The following is a 22,739-nucleotide window of genomic DNA, read 5'->3' as shown; positions in this document are numbered from 1 at the left end:
TACTCCAGCACTAACCATTTGCAGTCCATGGGCCGTCCGGAAGCAGGCTGCAATTTGCAGACCCTTGCTATGAGGCACTGCGTCTCAAAACGCGGTTGCACACAAAAAGGAGTCGTGCTCATCGTGCGCACTGGGGAAGGTCAGGGAGGCCGCTTGTGGTCAGACGTGCTGATGTGAAGGCCAGTCATCCAGAAGGCGGAGGTGATGGGCGTCCCGTTACACCTGTAGCCACTTTGGACCGAGCGGTGACTAACCCAGTCCCCCAGCAGCGCTGCCCAGACCATGATGTCATGACCTGGTCTTGATTTCAGTCATTTGTGTGAAATATCGCAAGCGACTTGTTAACTCAAGATAGTCAACTTACTGAAATTTGAAAATTTTTAAAACTGTATCTGAGCAGAGTCAAGAGTTACAATAATAATTTCCAGTCGCTTGCTTCCTTAAATTTTAGAGGCAGAGTGGAGTGACAGCTGGCACAGAACCTGTGTTATGCATGCTGCAGCTGTTGTGCTTTTTAGACAACTGGTGTTAACACACACATGTTCGTAAAATGCCTTTTATGGATGTATTTTACTCCAGTTGTTGTCTCAGCCCTCTTTGTTCGACTGTCCTGTTTTTCCTAAAGAAAGCCGCTGGGGAGCTCTTGTGTCTGTATTCATCCTCGTGGGCAGACGTCACACACATTTATGCCCTCTGTCGTGTGTGACTTACCAGGAGATGGAGGACTCCTGCCCTGTCACGTGGTCCACGCAACCTCGAGGAGATGAAGGGCTGCCACTGCCCAGTGTGTCCCCAGCACGTCAGTCTGGAGCTCAGGCTCTAAAAGGACTCATTCTTAGTACACCAGTCCCTTGTCGCCAGGATAATTTCTTAGCTGCTAGACACAGTTTCTCAGTATTGGAGTGACTTGGTTGTCTGGAGCAGTGGTCACCAGGTCCTTTTTGGTATGCTTATCCACAATTAAAACATTCTTAGCCTCCTACACGTGACTTCCCAGGTGGCACTAGTGGTAAAGAACCCACGTGCTAATGCAGGAGATGTGGGTTCAATCCCTGGGTCGGGAAGATCCCCTAGAGCAGAAAATGGCACCCCACTCCAGTTTTTTTGCCTGGAAATTCCGTGGGCAGAAGAGTCTGCTACGTGTGTGTGTGTGTGTGTGTGTGTAATGTAAAAAGATTACATATGTGTCCTATATTATACTTCCAAAGAGCTCATTCTAGAATGAGAAGTCAGCGTTGCCATTTTCTTGTTTGCTGATCAGTTACTTTTAATATTCTCAGATGTACAGTTTCTGCAGGAGTTTGTCTTTTAGTTGAAACTACATATAATTTATAAGTGATATTATTGAGCACAGGTAAATTTGCATTCATCGCAAGGTGCTTAAAGTAAACCCAAGGAGGACGTCGCTGTTCACACCCCTGACCTACCATCCCAGCGCCTCTTCTTCCCTCCAGAATCCTCTAAGATCACACATACCATGAGGCTGCCTAACAGCATGGCGGAGTGAGCCACCCATGTGTGTTAAATACTCCACTTCTCTTTTAAATCTGTACCAGTGAGAGCTGTGGAAATTTCCTCCTCCACTGCAAAGAATTGTCTCTGCTGCGAAGTGCCTGTTCTCCATGGCAGGAGTGTTGGCCTCAGAGAAGAATGGGGAGAGACCACATTTCTTGGCTGGCAGCATGAAATTCATATTCCAGCAACTCCCAGCAGTACAGCAGGCCGAACACCTGCTTTCTGCTATGAAACAGTTCTTAAAAATGCCTTTTCAACAAGATAAGTGTTTAAGAAAACTAGTACCTAACTGAGCACGCAAAAAAGAAAATCCCCAAGCAGCGCACATCCTGTTCTTCCGTTAGGGACTTGATTCGTTTCAACCATTTAATAGCTGTCAGCATCTTCTGCCTGCGTTTGCTAATGCGTCTTCTTCGCGGTTTACCTTCCTTACATGGTATCTGGGGTTTCTTTTGTCATAAGTTCAGCTTCAGCTTCATAAGGCTTTCCCCTCCTGTGGGAATCTCGAGTCCCTGTTCTGTCGCAGTGACCCTGTGGTGCCGCAGTCCTGCGTCTGTTTCAGTGGGATCCTGCAGGGTTTCATCATTGCCAGATTGGAATTCCACCAAACCTCTAGACACAGCTCCCTAGCTCAGGGTTCTAGGAGATACAAATGGTGTAAATCCGGACCGTGGATTCATAGGTAACACAGGATTCTCACTCCAGATCCAGGGGAGGGCAGGTGTGCATGGCTTTTTCCAGGCCCTTCAGGGCTGTTACAGTCTTTAGTTTAAAGCTCTTGACTATATTCACGGGTCTCAATTCCAGCCGCCACTATGTGCCCAGAAACCACGTGTCTGAGGGAGACGCTCTCTGCTTCTTAGAATACCACACAACCAGCGGGTGGATTTGAAAAATAACTGAATAAAACTAACAGTAAAAATAAAACTAATAACAAAATTTAAAAATAACAATAAAGGTAGCTCTTGAAGAATCTTCATGGAGATTTTTCACATATTTTAGTGTTCTGCATCATTGGTGGGTTGCTGTGATTTAGATTTTATATACATAAAGGAGCAGTGGCTTCAGTGGTGGGGAAGAGCTGAGTGAATATTCTAGGAGATCTTGGTGACCTCAGACTGAATTTCTTATTTTACTTTGAACTATCAATAAGTCTGGTGGCTCAAACAGTAAAGAATCCGTCTACCAGTGCAGGAGACACAGGACTCGGCTTTGATCCCTGGGTCAGGAATATCCCCTGGAGAAAGGAATGGTTCCCCACTCCAGTATTCTTGCCTGCAGAATTCCATGGACAGAGGAGCCTGGTGGGCTCCAGTCCATGGGGTCTCAAAAGAGTTAGACCTAACTGAGTGACTAACACAGCACCAATAAGTATGCATTTGAGTTCCTTATCTTAAATGAATTTATTCAGTAAAAATCAGTTGCCTGCAAGGCACTGTGTAATTCATTCAAAAGCTGTTTGTCAGCAAATATTCTTTGAGCAACCTGTGTGCCTAGCACCTTTCTCTTACTCTTTTTTTTTTCCCCATGAGTATGACATGTAACACTGTGTAAATTTAAAAGTGCCAAGTGTTAACTTGATGCATTTATATATTATAATCTGATCGGTGTTAATGTTTCCATATTTAGCACCTCTGTCACATCACATGATCCTTTTTAGTGGTTGGAATACATAATTAGAAACACCTTTCTCAAGTTGCTTATTACACAGTGGCTTAGGATAAGAGTTCTAAAGGTGTAATCCTTGGTACTTACTCATTGCAGCATTATTCATGTTGTGGAAAACTTCAAAGGAGCTAAATATGTAACAGTAAAAGATAATATATTCTTTAGGTGGCATATTAGGCCAGTGGTAAAAATGGAATAGCTCAAAGGTCATCAGCAAAGTTTTTCTGTGGGGACTTCCCTGGTTGTCCAATGGCTCTGAGACTGAGCTCCCAATGCAGGGGACCTGGGTTCGATCCCTAGTTGGGGAACTAGATCCCACCTGCTGCAACTAAGACCCTGCACAGCCAAATAAATTAATTTTTTAAAAAAAGCTTTCCGTGAAGAAACTGATAGTTAGGACACTAGGCTTCGGAGGCTATTAGGCGTCTGTGGCGATCACCCTACTCACCTCTTGTAGCAGAAAAGCAGCCACAGACAAGACATAAATGTGAGCATGACTGTGTTCCAATGAACCCGCTTTTGCAAAACAGGTGTGAGCTGACCTCAGCCCCCAGGCTGTGGTTTCTCAGCCAGTGGAATAGATCTGCAGGTACCGACAGATCTCCACGACATTTTGGAAACTTGAGAGGCAATAAATGGAACTGTGTGTATGATCCCAAATTATAGGAAACAGATAAGTAAATAGTAATTGTTTATGTAGCTATATGAGATTGTCTATAAGGATATACACCAAACTGTTAACAATTTGAAAAGGAGGTTAGAGGAGAGATTGAAGGGGACTAAGTTTTTTTTTTTATACTTCTGCATTGTTTGAATTTTTTAAGACTGTACTTGAATATTGGCTCTCTGAGTTAAAAAAAAAAAGTAAATGTCATCTCAGTGGTAGTTTCAAAGGTTTTTCTGCTTGTCAGCTGGTCTCTGAAGAAGGCACAGACTATGTTGATGTTGACTGAAGAACATAATGGCTTTGAGCAGTTAGTTGGACAGAAGATCAGAGTTGCTGTGTCACTGTCCTGGTAGCTCCAGCGTGGACGAGAAGCAGACCCCACCAGCTCTCAGTTCTGAGTTATGATGTGAAATACTATCAGAAAGTTGAGGGACAAAAGAGCAGGAAAATCTTGTTTGAAGACCCAAAGAATGCTTTTCTTTGTGCTATTCTCTGCTGACTCAGACAATCAAGAATCTGCCTGCAGTGCAGGAGGCCTGGATTCGATCCTTGGTCAGGAAGATCCCCTGGAGAAGGGAATGGCAACCCACTCCAGTATTCTTGCCTAGAGAATTCCATAAACAGAGGAGCCTACACTCTGTGGGGTCTCCAAGCATCAGACACGACTGAGCAACCAACTCTTTGACTTTCATAGAGAACCATAGGTTTATGGTTATAGTGAGTGGATGACTCACTATATACTTCCCCGAGTAGCTCCAGAAAACTTTTCAATCTCAGTGCAGGCTGGAGAAAGTTGTCTGATGTTGTCGGTATGTGAAGCTTCTTACTACTGTCACTGGTTTTTGCATACACGTTATTTTCAGGTGAGAAGAATTGAATTATTGTTAGTCTGTGTTAGAGTACAGTGACTCGGAATTGAACCTGTGCCTGGCACGTGACTGCTTTGTCAAGAGCAGAATATCCACTCTGATGGAGGAGAATGCACCTCTTGTAACCAGGCATCTTAAACCCACTTTTGTTCCCTCCATACCTTTCCCTGTTAAATAGAAATTCTCTTTTACTGGACTCACTCCATGATGAAATAGAGCTGGGGCACCTCAGACTGTTGAAGTGCCTATCCTGTTGGTGGTAGTGTCTACAGGACTCCCCCTGGAGAGGGGACCCGTGTAGCTTCTGGGAAATGTCTGTGGCCCAAGGACACTGAGCCACCCACAAAGAATCACCTGTAGGGGGCTGAGACTGATGGGGAACAACCTGACTCAAGAGATTTGAGGCTTGTAGACTGGAGTTCTCAGCCACCGGTCTTTGTAGCAATTAAATAGCTCTATAGGACGGTGGTTTTCAGAATGGTTTTTGTGGAACTGGTGTTTTGGAAGTTCCACAGATTGTGGGATTTATATATTTTTAAAACTAATTTACAGCCTACTGTAAATTTTTCCTTCCATCTTGAATTAATGAAGAATGTAATATGATTGCAAGGCAAGCCATTTTTTTTTTTTAAAGAAAACTACTAATATTTGTACCTACCTATCTGTGAAAATGAAGATACTGTACTCTGTATTATGCATGAAAAGTGAAAGTGAAAGTCGCTCAGTTGTGTCCAGCCCTTTGCGACCAAATGGACTGTAGCCCACCAGACTCCTCTGTCCGTTGAATTTCCCAGGCAAGAATGCTGGAATGAGTTGCCATTCTCTTCTCCAGGGGCTCTTTCCGACCCAGGGGTTGAACTCAGGTCCTCCCTCCTGTATCACAGGCAGATTCTTCACCATCTGAGCGACAAAAATAAATACAGACATAAATTAGATGCTGAGGTAGATACGTGAACAGCAAGTATAATATCCACCTGATTGCTTATATTTTGATCCATCAGAACAGCTTCACTGTTCTCTTTCATTGCAAAAGTAAATGTTGAGATTATAGTTCAAATATCTGTGCTAAATATTTTACATATTTGATAGCACACAATATAGCACTATTTTATTAAGGCTTTTTAAATATGGAAGATCAATAAAATAGTGGGTTAACTACTAGTTCTATGTTAACAGTGTTTATAATAGTAGGTGGAAGTTTTTTGTCTTAATTTGTAATTTTAATGTTGAGTCACCCAAGTTGTCTGTTTCTTCTGGAAGCAGACTATTTCATGGAGTCCAGTGTGTCATTGGAGAAGGCAGTGGCACCCACTCCAGTACTCTTGCCTGGAAAATCCCATGGACGGAGGAGCCTGGTGGGCTGCAGTCCATGGGGTCGCTAGGAGTTGGACACGACTGAGCGACTTCACTTTCACTTCTCACTTTCATGCACTGGAGAAGGAAATGGCAACCCACTCCAGTGTTCTTGCCTGGAGAATCGCAGGGACTGGGGAGCCTGGTGGGCTGCCGTCTCTGGGGTCGCACAGACTCGGACACGACTGAAGCGACTTAGCAGCATAGTGTGTCATCACAAGAGTCTTCTGTTTGGAGAATCTGTCAGGGAGGAAGTATTGTCCTGATGTCCTCTGCCAGCAGTTCTTTGACTTAAAGAAGTCACTTGATCTAACTACAGATGTCACAAGTTATCTTAGGTCTGCTTAGCGCAATAAGGAAGAAGAGTTAATGTTTTTAGGTTTAAACTGAAAGAATCAGACGACAAAAAGGAACTGTTGGATAGGGCCTGGTTACCCTAGTATATACCTAGGTGCAAAAATAACATTTTCAGTTTGTATACCACCCCACCTCAGAAACCTAGGGGCTCCCAGTCTCAACTGTAGCTTTGCAGTTCGTTCCAGGGTTAGTGTTGAAAGAAGCTCAACGTTCAGTGGTGGCCTTAAGATCTGTGTGTGACAGGGTGCAGCCTGCCACTTGTAAAAAAGAGGAGGAAAAATCAAGGCTTGAAAGCAAAGGAAACAACGTGTCGTCATCTTCCCCAAGGAGCAGAGGTAACGGGCTGCTTCTCTGCACCTTCCTGAAGAACAGGGCCTGCAGCGCCTGTTGTGGGTGTGAAGCACCATTTGTGATCTTGGCAGGAAGTGGAAACTATGAGTAATTTGAGGACTCGGAATCTTTCTTCGCTTCCCTCCATCCCCTCTCATGTCCGGGTCTCTTCCCAGGAATCTCAGGAAACAACAGCATCCCTCCAGTCCCTTTACCTCCTAGGAAGCCCTTTCCTTGGTTTAACATAATCCTGTTTGCTGACCCTGGAGCCTCAGACCCCAAGTGGCTGCTCAGTTTTGACCCGCGGTTTAGAAAGATCAGCCACCTGGTCCATCGTGGTCGGTGTGATGATGGCTGATGTTGGTCTTTGCCTGTCTTTCAAACATCTCTAGTCACTTTAATACATCTTTCTGCATGCAAATATTGAGAGATTCAGTAGGCTGGAACTTTTAAAACAAGTCAGCAACTCTTGACTTCACTGGAAAACACCTGGACCGGTCTGAAGTCATAGTCGTGGTGAAAGCTGAGTTCCTTTGGTGGACTTAGGTGGAAATGGTCAAGATCACAGACGCTAGAAATAGCCAAGGGGCAGGAGCAAAGCCTCCCTGAGGTTGGTTCCTCTGCAGTTTACTCTTGGAAAACAAACACACGGTGAAAGCAGAGTTCCCCCTTTGTCGGGAATAAGTAATTTAGGAGAAACTTGGCGAGTTTGTTTGTTTTAACTCAGCCAAAACTCGACTCTTATTTTAGGATTTTGGTAACTTGAATAGAGAAAGGAGGAGAGCATCTTTCCACTTCTTCCCCCTTGCAGTTATGTAAAGCTTCCCTTGAATAAGTCAGCTGTTCTTTCCAGCCACCACGAATAATTTGGTCTCTGGAATGCCGCTGGAGTCCTTCAGCGCAAGGAATCCACTACATTCGGGTTTTCAGATCTTGCCAGCGGTTCCGTTTTGTTTGCTTTAAACACATGCAAGATGATAACTGAGATCACTGTGGATTTATTTTCTGTTGTGTTAGCAGCTTCTGAGTACTTTTGTGGTAGGTTGCTTCTCCTGATTAGAAGAAAAGAAACAAGTGGACCAGCCTCAACCCAAGTAGGAAACATAAAGAGTTCAGACTGCTTGTGATGGTCTGGTTCACCTTGAGATTTTGTCCTGAAAGGCAGCTCTCTGGACAAGCAGTTTTCTCACATTTAGAGTTCATTGCTTAGATAGTGAAATACATATAACCGGTGAAAGAATAGAAGTGTGTTTAGGGGAAGGGACGGTGGAAGAGCCTCAGCAGTAAAGCCAGTTCTTATCCAAGCACAGCACTTTGGGTGTTGCTTTTTGTTGATTTGTTTACCAGCATTCTTACAAAAACTGCTGTTAGGTGAGCCCTCCAGCTACGGTGATGTAGCTCTCTTTTGTGGCTTTGGTCTTGTTCCGTATAACCAGCGCTGTGGTTATCACACCAGCTACCGAGAATATCTTACAAGTCATTTGTATCTACGCTCTATCAGTCCAGACCAGGCCCTGTCTCACAGTCCCCAGAGAGTTTAAACCAGAAGTTGCAGAAATCCTTTTTGAGCATGTATTTCTAAATTTATCAGTATTTAAATGTTTTTCTGCTGTTGTTGTTTTGTTGGTGAGTGTTGACGTGATAGCAAGAAGTTGGACCTTGCTCTCCTTAAAGTTAGAAAAGTCTCTCTAACCCCTAACCTTTAGAAGGATCTGAGAATTCTCCTGCACGTGGATGCTGCTGCTCAGACTGGTCTCCAGGAGGAAGAGTGGTCAAAGCTCTTCAGCACAGCCCTCCCTGGAAAAGTGCTGCACGAGCCCTTTCTTCAGAAGCTGACACAACTCGGGAAGGTGAATCCTTCCTTTAACAGGCAGGCCTGGAGTGTTCACGCCACTCTCTCATTTCATTTCAGTTTGGCCTAGCCTCTCCTCTTAACTCTTCTTTAAAGCTGATTTTCTTAGGCCAGTCTCTCTAGTGGGTTGTTGGATTTCTCTGCTGAAGGTGAATGGGTGTATGGTGTATAACAGTTCACCAAAGCTCTGGTGGCAGAGTTTTAAAAGGTGAAGCAGCAAATAGATGCGCGCTCACAGCCCTGTGGGTTTTCCTTCGTATTCTTTTATTTGATGCCTCCGTGTAGCCAGGAAAGAAGCTACAGGCTGGGCTGTTTGCTTTTAAGTTCAGAGCAGTCTAATTAGGGGTCGGCTCTGTTCCCGTAAACCACGGTGCCAAGGCCTTCTTGAAGAACTTTGAAGAATGAAAGCATATTGCTTACTGCTCTTAGGAAATCTTTTTTGAAAAATAAATAAATAAAAGGCCAAATAATTATTTGATCTCCCTAACAACATGGTATAGAGTTTGTGACAGGAAGCTTGAAAGTGATATTAGATTGTCTTCAATTTGTATGTTCTTGGTAATCGTCTGTTTTCCAAAACAGAGGTTTTAACCTCAAGATTGTCAGTTGGGCCAAAGTTTCTAAATCGCCCACATACACCGCTAAATCCATTACCATGAACTGAGTCCAGGACAGCTGGGTAACAAGTTGAGTGGTTTTCAAGTAGGTACTCAAGTGTGTTAAGCAGACATGCATGCAGACTGTTTATGTCTCAGACTTGTGGCCATGTTATAAAGTGTGTTGAAGCTTCAGCTGGGTTGTGGCTTTGGGGACGTGTGTCTCAGTTAACTAGAACAGTGGATTGTGTGAAAAGCTGTTTACCAGAAGTATACTTTAAAAATACTACTTCTGCTTTTATGGTACGTCAATTGGAGTTGTCCTTTAAATCTCAAACACTGGTCTGAGAACTTGAATATTCCTAAAATCTATTTAAAAGTAATTGCACCATTCCCGCTATTTAATTCTCTATAGGGTGATGAAACTATGGGTTTTGTGAATTGCCTGTTCATAATCTTTATACCATTTTTCTATTTGGTTCTTTGTCTTACTGTTTTATACATTTAAACATTTTTAAGATAGGGTTGTTAGATGTGGCACTCCATTTTAATTCCATTTCGAAATCTGTGGTTTCTTTGGCTGTGATATGAATTCATTAGTTTTCCTCATATTTTTTCACCCATGTTTCAAAGTATTATTTTGTGTAAGTAAAATGTTATGAAGAAGAGGTTCTCTTTGGACACTTAGGCGAGACTCAGAGAGAGCAAGGAAGAATGGGGTTAAAGACAATGTAGAGAAAGACAAAAAAGCAGGAAGGGGAGCTGAGAAGCCTGTGCACGAGGACACGTCGGGTCGGCAGGACTGGGCCACGGTCTCAGGCATCTGCGGGGCAAGGAGGGGAGACCATCACGGCACGGTACATGATAGAGGCAGGTGTGGAGTTCCAGAAGCTCAGAGGTCATTGGGGGTCTGCTTCCCTGGGAGAGTCAGAGAAGACTTCAGAGAGCTGAGTCCTGCCAACCCAGTCAGGGAAGGAAGAGTGAGCAAGGGACACAGTTGCAGGAAAGAGTTTGTTCAGAGCTCAGAGGTGTGACAGAACATGGCAAGGGGCTAGAAGTGTACACACACGATGGGCTTAATCAAGCTGAGTAAGGAGTGTGGCTCAGATGGCAAGGTATCTGCCTGCAATGTGGGAGACCCAGGTTTGATCCCTGAGTTGAGATGATCCCTGGAGAAGGGCATGGCCACCCACTCCAATATTCTTACCTGGAGAACTCTGTGGACAGAGGCGCCTGGTGGGCTACAGTGCATGGGGTCGCAAAGAGTTGGACAGGACTGAGCAACTAACACTTTCACTTATCCTAAGGATGATGGGGGACCATTAAAAGAGTCACTTTCTGAGAGTCTCAGAGTCTCACTTTCTGAGAAGTAAGTGGGAAAACAAACACTTGAAAAGATGTTCAACATCACTCTTTATCAGAGAAATGCAAATCAAAACCACTATGAGGTACCATTTCACACCAGTCAGAATGGCTGCGATCCAAAAGTCTACAAATAATAAATGCTGGAGAGGGTGTGGAGAAAAGGGAACCCTCTTACACTGTTGGTGGGAATGCAAATTAGTACAGCCACTATGGAGAACAGTGTGGAGATTCCTTAAAAAACTGGAAATAGAACTGCCTTATGATCCAGCAATCCCACTGCTGGGCATACACACTGAGGAAACCAGAAGGGAAAGAGACACGTGTACCCCAATGTTCATCGCAGCACTGTTTATAATAGCCAGGACATGGAAGCAACCTAGATGTCCATCAGCAGATGAATGGATAAGAAAGCTGTGGTACATATACACAATGGAGTATTACTCAGCCATTAAAAAGAATACATTTGAATCAGTTCTAATGAGGTGGATGAAACTGGAGACTATTATACAGAGTGAAGTAAGCCAGAAGGAAAAACATAAATACAGTATACTAACGCATGTATATGGAATTTAGAAAGATGGTAACGATAACCCTGTGTACGAGACAGCAAAAGAGACACTGATGTATAGAACAGTCTTATGGACTCTGTGGGAGAGGGTGGGAAGATTTGGGAGAATGTCATTGAAACATGTGAAATGTCATGTATGAAACGAGATGCCAGTCCAGGTTCAGTGCACGATGCTGGATGCTTGGGGCTGGTGCGCTGGGAAGGCCCAGGGGGATGGTATGGGGAGGTTGGGAGGGAGGAGGGTTCAGGATGGGGAGCATGTGATTTTTTTTTTAAAAAATAAAATTGAAAAAAAAAAAAAATTTTTTGAATATAAGTCAATAACGACAAATTTGGTCCAGCTCACTGTTTCCTCTTTGACCCTTTCTGGAAGGCCATTGGCTCATGGGGCTTAAAGCCTTTAATGAAAGTTCACCAGAGTCTAGATCTGGAACGTGAGTTTCATTGCATGATATGTAGAATGGTGTGAAGGCATTGGAGTCTCAGGAGTTATTTGGATTTCTGTTGGCGGTTCTTCTCTTTTCTGGGAGCAGTATGATGATTTCTTAGTCAAAACGTATCCTTATTTCCAAATAGCAGAGAACTTGACAATTTAACAAGGGTCAGGGATTTCCAGTTCTTGAGAAAAGTATCCTCAAAAGATTTCCTTTTCGCTGATTAGAATGAGTCACTCCCCAGGGGGCTCTCTCTGCAAAGGCTTCCTTGTGCCCAGAAAGGGATGTTGCTGAGAAACCCTGGCATTAATATTCAGGGATGTATAACCCTTTCATAACTGCTGACCTCTGGGGCAACTTCATGACTTAACGTGGAAGTGTTCATAATCACAAACAGTAGAAACTGCCAGGAGCACAGCATCTATGCGGCTCCCTTGCAGTGTCATCCTGGAGAAGAAGTGGAAGCAAGAATAGAGTTCTGACTGAGAACCCTCCAGGTTGCTTCCTCTTGTTGATTCCCTGAATAAACCTTTCCCAGGAGAGTCTCTCCTCATGCTGACATTGGGAAATGAACTTGAGTGCCTCTTCTAGTTGAAGAGCATCGGAAAAATGACTGGAGAGTCAATTTCTCATGGGGTGAAGCTAGAAGAGGTTACTCGACTGAAGGCTCGGTAGGCCGGAGAGTGAAAGGCCCAGAATAAAGCTTCACTCCATCCCACTTCCAAACTAGTTCCTGCTCTGGGCCATCCTGTTGACCAAAATAGAGTTGCTCCTGGTGGACTCTTTCATGGGGGTCGTATCTATCTGCCATGATTCCTCCAGAGTGAACTTGCCCCAACCAGGCCCTAGTGACGATTCAGATGACTAAGAAGTTGAAAAATCTTCTGCAGCATGAGCCTTATAGAACATTTTGAAGTAATTTACTTTGAAAAATCATCTCTTTCAAGAGATGCAACATAAGGAATCTTACAGAAGCTCAGAGAAAGGGAGCTGCGGGCAGGGGGCAAATGCAGCCTTTTCACTTTGGAGATCTGAGGAAACTGAGGCCTATGGGGGAGGAGCCGGCCTGGAGTCACAGTGACTAACTCAGGGAGCCAGGACCTGAAACACACTTAGTGTGACGGCTGTGCCTCTAGAGCTCCTTTTAGTGTTCGAAGTGCGTATTTGACCTACTGGAATCAAGGCTGTGACAGGGCATTTGGCTTTTGTATAAAATAAGCGTAAAGTCTAAAACAGACATTGGAATAGGCAGCATGAGGCAGGCACTGTGCTAGGGAGACTTAATTAAAGTTTCAGCAGTAGATGGAGAGACCCTGCCCTGAAGGAACAGTCAGTGGAGGAGAAAGTGTTAGTCGCTCAGTGGTATCCAACTCTTTGTGACCCCAGGGACTGTAGCCCACCAGGCTCCTCTGTCTGTGGGAGTCTCCAAGCAATAATACTGGAGTGGGTTTCCATTCCCTTCTCTAGGAAAGCTTACTGACCCAGAGATTGAACCTGGGTCTCCTGCATTGCAGGCAGGTTCTTTACTCAGTGGAGGAGAAAAATCGTAGGATCATCCAATCCTCTGTGACTGGTGGTGTTAGGAAAGAGGCCTATAAACCTAGCAGATGTTGAGGAAGGAATGGAGAAGGCCCTGGGGTCTGGGATTCTGGCCTTTTCCACACTCATATCCTCAGAACCTGGGCATATAAGTCAGGAGAGCATCCTGCCCTTGATTCAAGGGTGACCATTCAAGGACCTGTGGTCCTTCCTAAGTCAGAATGGGAAGTGTTGCCAAAGGGCAGTGTCTGTTGATTTTCTCAGGGAGCCTTGCCCTGGGGAGGCTCTCGCCGTGGGATCCCCACAGACAGATCTCTTACTTGCTTTACTTCCCCTTCAGCCTCCTGGCCCAGCTCAGTTTATGACTTCATGGCGGCAGTACAAGCTGATGCTGGCCCTCTTGAGGCCCTGAGGGCTGGGTTTTTTCTGTCAGCAGCCCTTGTGGGTCTAGGAGTTGAGATGAAAATCATGTACTCAGCAGATCGTGGGCGCTGCTTCATCTTTCAGGAAGTCTCGGCTTCGTCTTTCAGGAAGTCTCCCACTTTCTCTTGAGTCAGGGCTCCTGGAGGTGCTGAGGGGTGATTCTGATGCCCTTTCTCCTGCAGCTCTTGACCCGGAGTGTTGCAAAAAACTCAGGGTGGATAGGAGTCCAAGTCAAAAGGACACAAACAGGTGGGTTTTCAGATTCATACTCCGCCTTTGACGCAGTCGTAAGCCCCTGTGATGGGGGTGCATTTACATATCATCTGTGGGTGTTCTTACATGTTTATGTTAATGTCTGTGTGTGTGCGTGCATGCATGCGTGCTCAGTCATGACCGACTCTTTGCAATGCCATGGACTAGCCCACCAGGCTCCTCTGTGCATGGGATTTCCCAGGCAAGAATACTGGAGTGGGTTGCCATTTCCTCCTCCAGGAAGGAACTGCATGTACGTATAGTTCCGTATCACTTGTGTATTATTTGTGACACAGACTCACAGGTCGACGGCAGACACTTTCACTTTTAGTCTTGGTAGCCTCTCAGCTTCCTGCCCGAGAAGTGCCAGGTTTCTCATTTTTATTAATCGGAGATCACATCTGCTCTTGTTTCTCCTCCTCCTAATGATGTCACATGCCTGCTTCCTGGAAGAGGCTGCAGTCTGTGATCCTGGGTAGCCACACTCTGATGTGAGCGGCTTCCCCGGCGCCCCATAGGCTGCCGTGGCAGTGAAGATCCGTGTGGCCTCTAGTCTCTGTGTGTTTAATGTCACCTGGCGTTCTGCTCTCTTTTCAGGTTGTGGCGCCTTTGTCCACAAAGGCTGCAGAGAAAGTCTGATCTCCTGTGCAAAGGTCAAGATGAAGGTAAGACATTTCTGCCTGAACCAGTGAAATCCTCAGAGTTGGGAGACTTGGGCTTAGAGTTTCTGTTTGTCTTTTCATCATTCGCTACCTCCTTTGAGACTGCAGTAACCCAAAATGTTTCATCTCTTCTTGACACACTCGGGAATTTGTGGCTTTCGGAAGAGGAAATGCTTTCAGAACTTGTCCACGTTAAACACACGTCTCGCTGTGGTTGTAATCTGTGTCACCTGTACAGTGACTTTCTTCTTAACCATGTTGCAGACCTGCTCTGCTCTTCACACTCCTGCTTTCCTCCTTGGGGACCACGAGGGCAGCAGGTGGAAATCAGGGGCTCTGGTGTGCCGACAGCGGGGAGGGCAGGGTTTTGAACCAGCCTGCCCGGCATCCCTTTTCTCCACAGGCTCACGTAGATCACACGACAAGAAGGGAGGGGGATGGTGGTCCAGGCTCTGATATGCACGTCACATAATAACACCCAGTGCTCGTCAGAGGCCCTTGTAGAGCACGAGACTGGGGGCAGATGGGCGTTTAGGTGGCCCGTGTGGTTTTTCAGCGTTTCAGTCACTCATAACTGTCTCTGCTCTTGTCAGAAGAGTGCTCTCCAGCACCATCTACACTCGTGTTGAGCGTGCTGTCTGCTTCCAGTAACCAAACACGTTTATCTAGTGAAGTGGCCTCAGACTTGAGAGTCACCTCGGGGGCTTGTTATAAAACGACACTGGGCCAGTGACCCCCCTCCCAGAATTTTCGACTCTGGGTGGGTGGGGCCAAGGAATTTACCTTTCTAATAACTTCCCAGAAGGTGCTGTTGCTGCTGGTCCGAGGACCGCACTTTGAGAAGCACTAAACTAGTGTAAAGGCGACAGGCTTCTGTGCCCTGGATCTTACTCAGCCCGTGGATGTAAATTATGTCCAAGGGCTGAACTTTTCTTTTTTTCCACAGTATTTATCACCTTCTTGAGGCTTCCCTGGTGGCTCAGACGGTAAAGAATTGGCCTGCAGTGCAGGAGACCTGGGTTCAATCCCTGGGTTGGGAAGATCCCCTGGAGAAGGGACTGGCAACCCACTCTAGTATTCTTGCCTGGAGAACTCCATGGACAGAAGAGCCTGGCAGGCTGTAGTCCATGGGGTCATCAAGAGTCAGACGCAACTGAGTGACTAATGCAAAATATCACCTTCTTAGGGTCTGTGTATTTATTACATTTACTTTCTGTGATCTGTACTTTCCCCCCACTGGAATGTATGTAAGCATCAAACTTGGCAGGCAATCTGAAGTCAGGAGCGTTTGATCCATTGGCAGCTCTAAGCCTATAGAACAGAATCTGGGCTGTAGGTCCTTAGATGTTGGAGAGGCGAATGGAGGTGACAGCCCACTGGGCTGAGTGGCTGCCGCCTCCTCCGGGCAAGATGCACAGGCCCAGGCTGCTGCCTCCCGCCCCCTCCAGCGTGCCTCTGTCCTTGTCGCCTGACCCCATGGGCCTTTGAATTTGTGACCTCTGGTATGAATGTCATCATTGTGACTGTGCCAGAGAAAGACAGCGATGGGGACATAGCCTACCCTGTGTAAAAGAGTGTCATCGAAGAGGAGGAGTCCCATTCTAAACAGACCCTTTTCCACTAATGATTTGTCTCAGACGAATTGCTTCAACCCGTTTTCTCACATGGTGTCTCTGTTCCATGCCACAAAAAAGTCTTAAAATTAGCACTTTCCCTAAGAATTATTTCACACCTTATACATAAATGCTGATCACTGGAGAGATGGAAGTGAAAAGGGCACAGATGCTGCTCGAGGGAACCAGCGTTGTGGGGATGATGGACGCACAGACAATGACCATAGATAAGGAAAGAACTGGAGGGGGTTACGCACAGCATTCTGAGGGGTGCCAGTTACTGCCTCACGGGAGGAGAAGATGGAAGCTCATGGTGGCTCTGCCCCTGAGGTCTGACCTTGAAACAGGAGACTGCCTGGCCTGTGAAGGGAGAAGAGCGTTCCAGGCAGAGGAGACGGATCTCTCAGAGTTGCAGGCCGGGCAGGCTCAGGCAACAGCCAGTGCTGAGTGGCTGTGTGAGTAGGACCCTGAGGACCGCTGGCAGGAACAGGAGCAGCTGGCTTTGTGTTCCAGGCCTCTTGAGACTTGACAGAAGATAAGTTGTAAAATTCATCAAAACTTGTGAAATTTATTGACATTTCTTTCTCTTCCAGCAGCCCAAGGGGAACCTGCAGGCACACGACACGTCCTCGCTGCCCACAGTCATCATGAGAAGCAAGTGTGAGTGGTCCTCCTGCCCCTCCTGGCTCCCCTGGGCTCTCCGGTTCAGGACTTCCACGTGCTTCTGTTGTGTCCCTTTGTTATTCTTAATCACGGTTTGAAGACCTGTTTTGTGGTAACTTAGAGAAGGCTGCAGTTCCGTTGACTGAAAGCTTGGTAGTCTGGCAGTCTACCATCAGACCCTCTGGAAGGTCTTAGAAGTGTGTGTGTGTGTGTGTGTGTGTAGTCTGGCAGTCTACCATCAGATCCTCTGGAAGGTCTTAGAAGTGTGTGTGTGTGTGTGTGTGTGTGTGTGTGTGTGTGTGTGTAGTCTGGCAGTCTACCATCAGACCCTCTGGAAGGTCTTAGAAGTCTGTGTGTGTGTGTGTGTGTGTGTGTAGTCTGGCAGTCTACCATCAGACCCTCTGGAAGGTCTTAGAAGTCTGTGTGTGTGTGTGTGTGTGTGTGTAGTCTGGCAGTCTACCATCAGACCCTCTGGAAGGTCTTAGAAGTGTGTGTGTGTGTGTGCGCACGTGTGCGCGCATGCACGCGAGCTTACAAGGCAGCACCTGAGCCTTGTTTATTTAAGCAAGTGACCCCCATGTTTTTTGAAGCTCCTTTTCCATGAGTCAACAGTGAAACTTGCTTTCGGTGTTCTCAACATCAAATGAGACCTTGCTTATTAAACTCCTTGACAGACCGTGAAATTATATAGTTTGGGGGTGTTTTTTCTTTTTTCTCTTTTTTTCAAGGGTTACACAGATTGAGTTCATAACACTTTGTCCCATCAGCCTATCTTCTCCATTCTGGGCAAAGCTCCACTTTGGTTTTGCTGAATGTGTTCCCCTTTTCATCCTCCATTCTCTATCTCTCTGCTTTCTCCTCATTAGTACACACTGTGGTCTATTTAATGCAGACCTCTCTAATCTGCCGTATCTTCAGACATATGTGTACCTCTGAAAATATCTCTTATTGTTTTGTGTGTTGAATTTAAATTAGACAGTATGACTTATGCTTTTCCCCTCAATATGGTTTTGAGATCTGCGTGTGATATTATATGAAAGCTATCATCTCAAATTGCTGCGTGGTATTCTTTCAGAAACATATGCCACATTTTAATTACCAGTTCCCCCAAAGACTTGTCTCCACCCACTGCCATAAATAACGCAGTAATGAATACCACGTTAATTAGCTCACAGAACCCAGTTGAGACTCGCCCCCAGGCTGTGTTTTTCAAGGCCTAGCTCCTGGATCGATTATAAGTGCCAGTTTTGGGCCCTACCCAGAGCTACACCACCAGAGAGTCCAGGGGCGGAGCCCGGTGCTGTTTCAGTAGATGCTCCAGGTGATGGTGATGTCCCCACGTGAGTGTGAGAACCGCTGCCCCAGGCCCGACTGTTCTGAGCGCTTCCAGACGGCTTGGAACGGCCACTCAGGCTGTGCTGCCGGCGAGGGTGTGGAGTCCTGTCAGACAGAAGTCTGGTTATTACCCATCTTTGCATGTAAATTCCTAGACGAAAGTTATGCCAGACTGTCACCCACTTTAACCAGTGATCCAACCCATCCCAACACCTTTTACAAGCCTATTCTTACTAAATTTTTTTTTGGCTCTATGACATTTATCTCTTCCTTCAGAAATCTGCTTTCTTTCAAATCAGATAAAAAAGGTCTTCCCCAAAGCTACCTATAGTATTGCCTCCAGCCCCCACCCCCATGTATTCTTATTCCGCTTTTACCCACCAAGGTAATGTAGCAGTAAGAGTCCAGGTGGCAGACTCAGATTGTATGGGTTTGAGTCCTAGCACCCCACTTAACAAATTACTAACCAGAGACATATTAATACATCTTTCGTTACCTGGACATTATGACTTTATTGGTATCTACCTACCTCACAAATTGCCAGCCACACCCGTTAGTTTCTGCAAAAATCCTCTAGTTAATAATGTGTTAGCAGCTGCTAACCTGAGACAAACCTTTATGGCTCCCGCCCACCCCCCCGTACCTCGTGTTCCTCCTCCGTGGAAGGATGTAGTGGTATCACCAGGTGGTCGTCGGGTTTAAGTGAGGTGACGCCCATGAAGCTCTTGGCGGTGGGCTTCCCTCAGTGGGAACGTTCCCGCTGCCATGGCCTTCGCAGGCGAGGATGCCGGGGCTCAGAGGCAGTGAGCAGCTTCCCTGAGCAGGGAAGGATTGGTTCCCAGCAGTCACAGAGCGCTCTCTCACCTCCCCCCACACCCATGTCGCCTGAGGTGCACGTTGCTCTTGGCAGTCATGAGGCTCTGTGTGACCTGACTGGGCTCTGCTGCTCCAGCCGTCTCCCCGGTCCACATGCCCACACCCTGCCTGCCTCCTCTGCTTGTCATCTCCATTTCACGTTAGTGCTGTGCGAGCGTTTCTCCCTTCAGACGGCCCTCCTCCTCAGAATGTCCTCTTTTCCCGTCCGCCTGTCCACGTCCTCCCTTCAGGGACTTCCCCATTCAAGGACTGATGTTTCTCCCTCCATCTGATGGGTTTTTTTTTTTAATTATTTATTTATCTTTGGCCATGCTGGGTCTTTGTGGTCGTGTGGGCTTTTCTGTAGTTGCAGGAAGCAGAGGCTGCTCTCTAGTTGCGGTGCACGGGCTTCTCATTGCGGAGGCTTTTCTTGTTGTGGAGCGCGGGCTCTCGAGCACAAGGGCTTAGTAGTTGTAGCGCTCAGGCTTAGCTGTCCTGCAGCACATGGGATCTTCCCGGACCAGGGATCAAACCCCTGGCTCCTGCAGTTGGCAAGCAGATTCTTTACCACTGAGCCCCCAGGGAACTGCTCCTCCATCATATTTTATCTGCTCACCAGCTTCCCTCTGAGACCCTGAGGTACTCCAGTCCCTCACACTAGAGCCTGTTCGCCTCTCTGCCTCTTGCCTTTCTTCCCTGTTGGGCGAGGCCCCCCACCTCCTGGTGTTGTGCATATTTCCTGCAAGAAGGGTCTGGTCATGCAGTCGTGTGGCAGGTTTCTGATGATTACATCACCTTCTTCTGAATAGAATCTGAATGGCTTTATCCATTTTATTAAGTCAAGCACATCCTGTAATACGCTCCTAGGGCTGGACGGATAATGCTGCTCGCGTCTAGGTCAGGAGCTTCATTATCATGGAAAAATCATCTGTTGCCCAGATGTCAGTGTGATTGCCTGACCCGAAATCAGAGCTCCAGTGTCCGCTTTGGGCGTGTGCAATGGCCATGAACTTGGGCAAGCTCCGGGAGATGGTGAGGGACAGGGAGGCCTGGCATGCTGCAGCCCATGGGGTCAGAAAGAGTCGGACATGACTGAGTGACTGATGAACATGAGAAATACTCAGTTATGAGGACAAATTAGCTGGGTGACATCAAACCAGGTTGCATTTTCCTCCTCTGTAAATTAGAGGAATTGGTCAAAATCTGTGTTCTCAGACATTGTACAGAAGAAACTCTTGGGAAGCTGGTAAAAAACATCTTAGACTCCTAGGTCCCACACACACAGGACAGACAGGGCTGGGAATTTGCATAACTAAAAAGCCCCTCACACGAAAAACACTGGCCTAGGTCATCTCTGAGGCTGCTTGTGTCCTTAAGATTCTTTCAATCTCCTTTTCCCTTTGAATTAGTTTAAAGTTTTAAACACATGGTGCTTTCACATGATTCTTTATCCTTATGGCCTCATTTCCATCACACTCCACAGGTAACTCCATTTCTTATGTTTATCTTTTCCAAGTTTCTTAAAATGAAAGCAGTCACCAATTTGGATTAAACATAGAAATGGTCTGTGGTGCACTTTATGCTGCACTTTGATTTTCTCTTCCCCGTTAATATATTATCGTGCAGTTTTGTGTCAGTTCATGCAGGGTGTCCTCGTTTTTATTGTAAAGCTTCATAGTATCCACCAGTAGGATATACCATGATTTATTAACCGACCTTATTTTGGTAACTCATTTTGCTTTTACTGAACTTTGCACTGAATACCTTTGGTCATATGTCATTGCAAGTGTAAACAAGTAAATCTTGTGGCACGAACATGTCCTGAAGGAAACCACTGGATCAATAGGTATAGGCATTTGCAGTTTCAGTAACTCTCACCACATTGACCTCCATAGAGTTTTTGTCTCCAGTTAACACTCCCAGGGTGGCTCTCTTTTAAAGCGGTCAGTTCCTGTTTGATACTTGTCAGGCGGGTCCGTGCTGGAGGGCCTGAGTCACTGACACTTCGGGGGTGTCCTCTCCCGTGCAGCCTCCCAGCCGAAGGAGCGCCCTCGGTCTGCTGTCCTCCTGGCCGATGAAGCCATTGCCGCCCCAGTGTTTGCCAACAGACGGTCCCAGCAGAGCATCGCGCTTTCCAAAAGCGTCTCCATTCAGAACATCGCTGGGTAAGTGGGGGTGTGGAGACAGTACAGTTGACATCAGGCGATGAGAGCATCATAATTTATACCATGTGACAAAAAGATGCTCTTGGGAAAGAACATGTAACCTATCGAGTTGGTGCATAGCTGAGTAATAGAGACAAGCAGGGTGAGGGCTACATTTGATGCAGCCGTTCTGTAACAAGGATCCCCATTGAACACCATCTCAAGTAAGGTTTCGTCCATGACCAGTCCTGCCTTTAAAGAACCTGCCTTCTAAGAGGATGATTTTTTAGATCAAAATAAGAAGTGGAAATAGGAAAGAAAAAAAAAGATTTAATGCTGAATGTTGGGCTGCAACCACTTAAATTTTCAGATGTCATACTTTACTATTGGTCAGATGAACCTGGGAGGAGAGGGTAGTTTTATCTTTTTTTTTTTTATTTCTATTTTCCATCCTTGCGTCTTGCCTCTTCAGTCATGAGTGAGTAATGGGCCGAGGACAGCAGTAGGCTCCCAGCCCCTCCTCTGCCCCAAGCTCCTCTGTGATCCCTGGCTGTGGAGGCCCCGGCTATGTGTGGTTAGTACAGGGCTGATTGTGATGTGGCTGGCTATTCGGGGTCAGGTGCCTGCCTTCCCATCAACTAAAGAAGTCACCTCAAATGTAGGGCTCAAAGTGTCCCTGGCAGCTCTCCTCACCCACACTGGAGGAAAATTCCCAGCTGAAGGATGCAAATCTCCTTTTGTCTGTGTTTCCTAACCTCTGTGCTGGATAATGGTTCCTCCTCCTCAAGAAGAAAAAAAAAAAAATCCAGGTATTTTTATATCATTCTGTCCCAGTGGTGTGATTATCTTCTTTTCAGAGTTGTTAAGCTCATCTCAATTAATTTATATTATGACTTTTAAAAGTTGGCCTTTAAATAAAATTTAGTTTTAAGTGACTCTGGTTTATCTCTGTGCCATACCACAAACGTAAACCAGGTGCCTGATGTGCTAGCTGGGATCGAGAAAAGTCCAAAGAATATGGTTTAGCGTTAAGTGCTGGCTCTGTAGGTGTTTAGGGAACACGAGGAAAAGGTGTTGTGGTTAGACACGAGTTTCAAACAGAGAAATTGCATTTATAATGGGTATGCAGTTTGAAAGAAGAGTATTCTTCTTGTTACTTATGGTTTAAAAAATAAAACTGTAAGGTTCAAAAAGTTCATGGCTGCAGTGGTATTTCAAAGCCTCTCTGACCTCCTTCATAGTTCGTGTTGCACGTTGCCAGGTACCTGACGTAAGTAATTTGCCTTCGACGTCATTTTGTAGTTTTTCAGAGCTTCGCAACCATGGCTTCTCAGAATACACCCAACAGTATGTGTTTCTTTCTGTCCCTAGAGTTGGCAACGATGAGAACATATCGAACACCTGGAAGTTCCTGTCCCACTCAACAGACTCACTGAATAAAATCAGCAAGGTCAACGAGTCCACAGAGTCCCTTACTGATGAGGGTAAGCGGAGGCCACAGCCTGTGTGGTGGGCGTCTGCAGAGACTGTGCCGTTAGCGGGAACGCAGGCACTCATGGAGTGATGGTGCCTGCTCTCCCAGCTCCTGTGATGCTTCTCTGAACTGCCTGTGCAGCGTCAGATGCTTTATAGCGAGCTGGTGGACCTGCTTATCCAATTGTTGGGTACTCGTCCACTTA

The 22,739-nt window shown here is 46.1% G+C and overlaps 1 protein-coding gene across 47 annotated transcripts in view; it reads left to right on the top strand.

Moving 5' to 3' along the window:
* AKAP13 (A-kinase anchoring protein 13) overlaps nt 1-22,739 on the top strand; it is a 322,778-nt gene that overhangs the window by 270,263 nt on the left and 29,776 nt on the right. For 40 of the 47 annotated variants that reach the window (XM_086364736.1, XM_086364735.1, XM_086364733.1 and 37 more), the window contains 4 exons: nt 14,386-14,453; nt 16,657-16,723; nt 20,946-21,081; nt 22,432-22,544. In XM_086364736.1, coding sequence (XP_086220862.1) covers nt 14,386-14,453; nt 16,657-16,723; nt 20,946-21,081; nt 22,432-22,544 — 384 coding nt within the window. The remainder of the gene's footprint in view (nt 1-14,385; nt 14,454-16,656; nt 16,724-20,945; nt 21,082-22,431; nt 22,545-22,739) is intronic. The other 7 variants (XM_086364727.1, XM_086364717.1, XM_086364716.1 and 4 more) reach the window with 1 other exon arrangement.

This window comes from Bos grunniens, chromosome 21 (assembly GCF_055505025.1).
Source record: "Bos grunniens cultivar Pamir isolate PY7600 chromosome 21, Bosgru_T2T1.0, whole genome shotgun sequence".
In the NCBI taxonomy this organism is placed as follows: domain Eukaryota; kingdom Metazoa; phylum Chordata; class Mammalia; order Artiodactyla; family Bovidae; genus Bos; species Bos grunniens.
The sequence above is the reverse complement of the archived record's forward strand: the minus strand, read 5'-3'. Positions and strand labels throughout refer to the sequence as shown.